General features: G+C 42.4%; 2 protein-coding genes across 2 annotated transcripts; one reads left to right on the top strand and one right to left on the bottom strand.

Moving 5' to 3' along the window:
- Positions 1 to 1704: 1704 nt before the first annotated feature.
- Positions 1705 to 3004, bottom strand: SARC_12666 (hypothetical protein; the record flags this gene model as incomplete). Its single annotated transcript, XM_014293223.1, has 1 exon — positions 1705 to 3004. A coding segment is annotated over one exon (1300 nt), but the record flags the coding sequence as incomplete, so codon positions are not given.
- Positions 3005 to 4026: 1022 nt separating this feature from the next.
- Positions 4027 to 4474, top strand: SARC_12665 (hypothetical protein; the record flags this gene model as incomplete). Its single annotated transcript, XM_014293222.1, has 2 exons — positions 4027 to 4156; positions 4215 to 4474. 2 exons carry the CDS (start codon positions 4027 to 4029, stop codon positions 4472 to 4474), a joined length of 390 nt encoding a protein of 129 aa, XP_014148697.1.
- Between the last annotated feature and the right edge of the window lie 342 nt (positions 4475 to 4816).

Here is a 4816-nt window from a genome sequence, read left to right as displayed (position 1 = left end):
CCGTTACGATGGATTCTGGCCTGCTTGACCACGACTGTGCGTTGTAGAAGGTCTCACAAGCGTACGGAAGCGCTCGAACATGTCTTTGGCCAACAATACGAGCTGATAGGCCATATCAACTTCGCCTAGTATGTTCTCGTGCCGTTAAGACCCCCTATATTGTTCTCAGATATTACAGTATCTTAAAATGTTTTAAGTTTTAAGTGAATAGTTGTGATTTATTTGATTCGAGTCACTGCTTTTATATGCATTGGACACATAATCCCTTAGCCATTAAAGACATCTCTTAAGGTGAAAAATGTTCTCACTTCCCTATGATCATGATCCAATTCAAAGGCAGCATCGCCACGTCTTCAACTGAACGTGGCTTCCATTGTAATCTTTGGCCTTATACGTTTAGATTGTACTCCTCCGATATTTAAGGATGCCCTTATGCCCATCAGAGATTTTCTATAATGATGTTTCCGTACTCCCGGTACTTCGGCTCCGAGATTAATTCCCATCTGTAATATTTCTGTGTCCCTCTCTGAGTTTAGATTCTCTCCTTGGTTGATGCTGGGATACAGCTTGTTGAGTCTCCGGTGTTTGACCGTAGTTTTATGCTTGGTAAACAATCTTGGTTTACTTTGATCAATACCCTATACCCTGGAAACGGAACGAGTTTATTACCCCCATCATACAGAGAGCCTCGTGGAAGCAGTTTTAGACGAAGCACTGGGATGCACGGAACCCACGGTATATCTTCGCCCTGTCCCCCTTCCTCAGGACGAACAAGCTGCAGCGTACAAAATTGAGCATGATCTTTTATGTGGAAAACGTTCGATGTGTCATAAAATGCCGGTGTGATTTTGGTGACTCTGGTTAACTGGGATTATATTCTCTATTATAGGCCAACGTGAAGGTGCAAAAGTTGCATACACCATGAAATACGATATATATTTGTATTTATCCACTGTAATGGACGATAATTTAATGTTGGAAACGAAATACGAGCATTAACTCGAACTGAATAAGCTAATGAGCTCGGTTGACCTAAAACTACCAATATGTTGCTCTGCTAACAATCCCCTGACCTTCTCTGACCTTGCTTTCAACCAACTACATCATCTCCTTGTAACACCCAACATGAACAAGTTATCCTAAGTGTTGGTAAAGTCCCAAATCCGAATCTCGCAGGAATTAAATAACATGTGAGATCAAAACGCTTCCTCAGTAAAATACCGGTCCATCACAATTCTCTCTACAACCGTGAAATTTTCTTTGTACCGTAGAGCGCTATGTATTCTCCATTCCTCCCATTGGAGGGGTTTAGGGTTTTGAAATAACAAGTTGAACCAAAACGTTTCCTCAGTAAAATACTGGTCCATCACCATTCTGTCCCTACAACCGTGAATTTTTCTTTATACCTTACAGCGCGATTATCCATTCCTCCCATTGGAGGACATTGCTGGGTAGCCACTGTATGATTTATATATATCCCGGGTAGTTCGTCTTTCTCCTGTATATCCCAAACCTTTTTCTGCCAGGATCCACAATCATTTCCGCATACTTTGTCAGCCCCGGCGGCGACATCTTCGCGCAAGCTTGGAAACGCAATACTTAGTATGTGCATTACATATATAACCTCCATATCTAGCGCTTCACTACAGGTATGCTTTTTACCATTGTTCTCTTTGCATAAGTGCATATAGTGAATTTCATATCCTGGTCGCACACGATCGTGATTGAATAAGGGCGCAGATAGAGGATATATATCCAGAAAGTGGCGTATTGTCTGGCCGACTGGACCAGTCGCAGTACCTTCATACTTGGATGATAACAAACTGTGTTGAGCAGCACTACTGGAAACGAGGTCTTGAGGAACACGTGGCTTGAGTGAGACCGGAATTAAAACCCCTCCCCGCCCTTCGAATATCTCTAGACACTGGAGGCGACCTGTATTATTGTGATATTCGGTCGTCATCTGGAGTTCTTCCATAACGATCACGTCTGGAGTCATAGCCCACCCCTTGCGTGACAGTGCCGTAGCACCACTTGTATTCGAGATTGGACAAATATTTTCAGACAACCAACTATCAGCCAGGTCATAGTAAGAGTTACTTTTTAGCATCGTTGGTGGCCAATTGTACCTGAAGTCTCGGTATGTTACACGAATATTCCCAATGGAGAAGTCAAGTACCCCCCAGCATTTGTATGAAGTAGTGTTTGTAATTTCATTCGTGAAAATTGGTGGAGCAACCATATCCATCAAAGTCCAATACAACCCGCGTATTGTAGACGTACCCACGAACATAATCCAAAGCGGCTTTGCTGATAGTGGCAGTTGCCAGATTGGGAATGCCTCGATTTTACACTCAAATGGCCTCCACGACCATCCATTGCGCGTAAACGGCCCCTCGTCATTCCCAAGAGCACGGTCCATTCTTGGTAAATCTTGTCGGTGAACCCATTGCCCAGCCCTAGTGTACCCAGATTTGCAGGCGGGTAGTGGGTTGTGACCTAATTCTTCTTCGAGTTCGTCCACTGTGATATTAAACGGACTACCGGGAACTGCGTAGGCTTTGAAATTTTGGCCAGAAAGTGCTTGAACGTATACGATCACGTGAAGTGAATAGTTACCGCTTAGCAGCCCGCTATCAACAATATCAGGCTTTGACGCAACAAATGTTACATTTTTAGATGGCAGGGTAAAGTTTCTTATTAAGTCGTATAGCAGAATACTGGGGCCCTCGAGGAGCACAGTCGCACCTATAAATCTTTCGCTACTGTATTCGGCCGTCGAAGAACATGTTATATCTAAGCTTACAGGCAATTGCTCCTTTGGTGAAGTAACGAAAGTAACAGAAACGTCTACACCTAGTGATATTAAAGGTTCGCTATATTGCTTTCGATTTACCAGAGGTAGCTTAGTGTAATTACTATTCGCGTATATTGATGGCCAGTGATCCGGTTGGTTGTGGCCACCAGGCGAGAAAGTCAAATTCAACCCGTTTTTGAAACTCATGCCGTATAATGCGTTGGACGTATATGTACTTGATAGTATGTATAGTAGGCAACACATGACAAGAGCGTACACTAGTTTGTTCGACCATGATTGCTGGGACTTGGCATGCTCGAAAACACTTGTTTGCGTCATTATTTTGCCTCAGGAAGATTCAGGATTTACGTATCTTTATTTGTTAACACACTATTGCTATATACAATGCCCTGAGGGTGAATTGGTAGTTATGGCTACCGGCTGGTGTTGCTATTTTAGTAATTTAGAGGGTTGTAAAAGTGCGGTTTCGGTAAATACTAAGGCCGGATTTTCCAACTTAAAGAAATATCACGGGTCTCTTTCAGAAAATCCGGACTATCAATTTTCATTACAAATCGTGCTGATTTCGATCATGAATGTGTCTTACTAAAATCCGGATACTATCCGGATTACACTTTTCCTAAATCGAAAATTAAACACAAGTTTCTTAATGGTGGAAAATTTGGATTAACAATTTATAATTCTGATTGCAGCCAATACATTACTAATTTTGGATTTAATGTATCAATAATCAGGGGCAGAACAAACACTTCCGATCCAAACTGGATTTTAAAAATCAAAAAGCGAACGGAAGAATGATAATTTAGGCTACGACGCTGTGGCCATACCACACCTTTGTTAGAATGGCGGGTTAAGAAAAGAAATAGTTTTTTAGAAATAAATATTTTGTATCTTCCCAACAAAACCATAAAAAAGTAACGTATTCAAACCGTTAAATTTATAGAATATTGATAGTTCTTATGATATTCATTGTCTACACCAGACTTAAGTTTGCTATAAAGCTTGGCACAGCCACTGATAATATTGCTGCATGGAATCTAAAAGTCGGTCTCCTCTAGGCTTACTATACGATACCAATACGTTTACGCTAATAAGACATTACGTTAAAACGTTAAAATGAAAAGTGTTAAATACGTTTAGCTTCAACCCTTGGTAATACGAGGGTCCCCTTGGGGGAGTGACCCTCCCCCACCCTCGTACCATCGAGGATGGTGAAGGCGCGGGTGACGCGGGAGTCAGCCCAATGGAGGAGGCAAGCCCAGGCAGTAGTTCGGTCAGCCTACACCGGCGGGGGCACCCATCGCAGCGTCAGCAATGCGTCTAGAAATAGACAAAAATGTCTGTCAAGGCAATCACATTTCGGTGAGTCGGTTTGTATCCAAATTGGAACAAACAGCACCAGCGCCCATACCAACTCTACACAAGATAAGGGTAGACATACATGACCAACAGCCAGAGCGCCGTATGTCACAAGTGGATGCGGAACTCAGACGACGATATGACCAAGCGATCAACGATTGTGGTGATGAGGACAAAATTATACAAATTAGTCTGTACATGAGTGAGTTAGAGCTCATGCGTTCACATTTAGACGATCAGATAAACGAACCGTCTCTTAAGAATTACTCAAGACTTCGGAATTTTCAAGACGCCTAAGAAAAGTTTCATAAGAATGGAAAACTGCGAAGACGTCATAGAGTTCACTACACAATGTAGTGATCTATTCTTAGCTACGTCAACGTCGTTGTGTCAGAATGCAGCACTAGTGAGAGGACTAATAGATTCCACTGATGCAACGGAGAAACCCAAATCAGTTCTCAATAACTTAAGAGGTTCTGAGACACAAACGACTAGGCACTTCAATGATCCGGAGCAGTTCAATAGAATCGTTATTGATCGACTCAGATCACACCCAGTAGGAAAATTCGATATGGAGGAAATTCAAACATCGACCTCCAATACAGAGACTCGATGTTCCCTGCGGTCAGAGTAGACGTG

The sequence above is a fragment of the Sphaeroforma arctica genome (genome assembly GCF_001186125.1).
Source record: "Sphaeroforma arctica JP610 unplaced genomic scaffold supercont1.2484, whole genome shotgun sequence".
NCBI classification, from domain to species: domain Eukaryota; class Ichthyosporea; order Ichthyophonida; genus Sphaeroforma; species Sphaeroforma arctica.
Note: the sequence above shows the minus strand (reverse complement) of the source record. Positions and strands in the feature narration are given on the sequence as shown.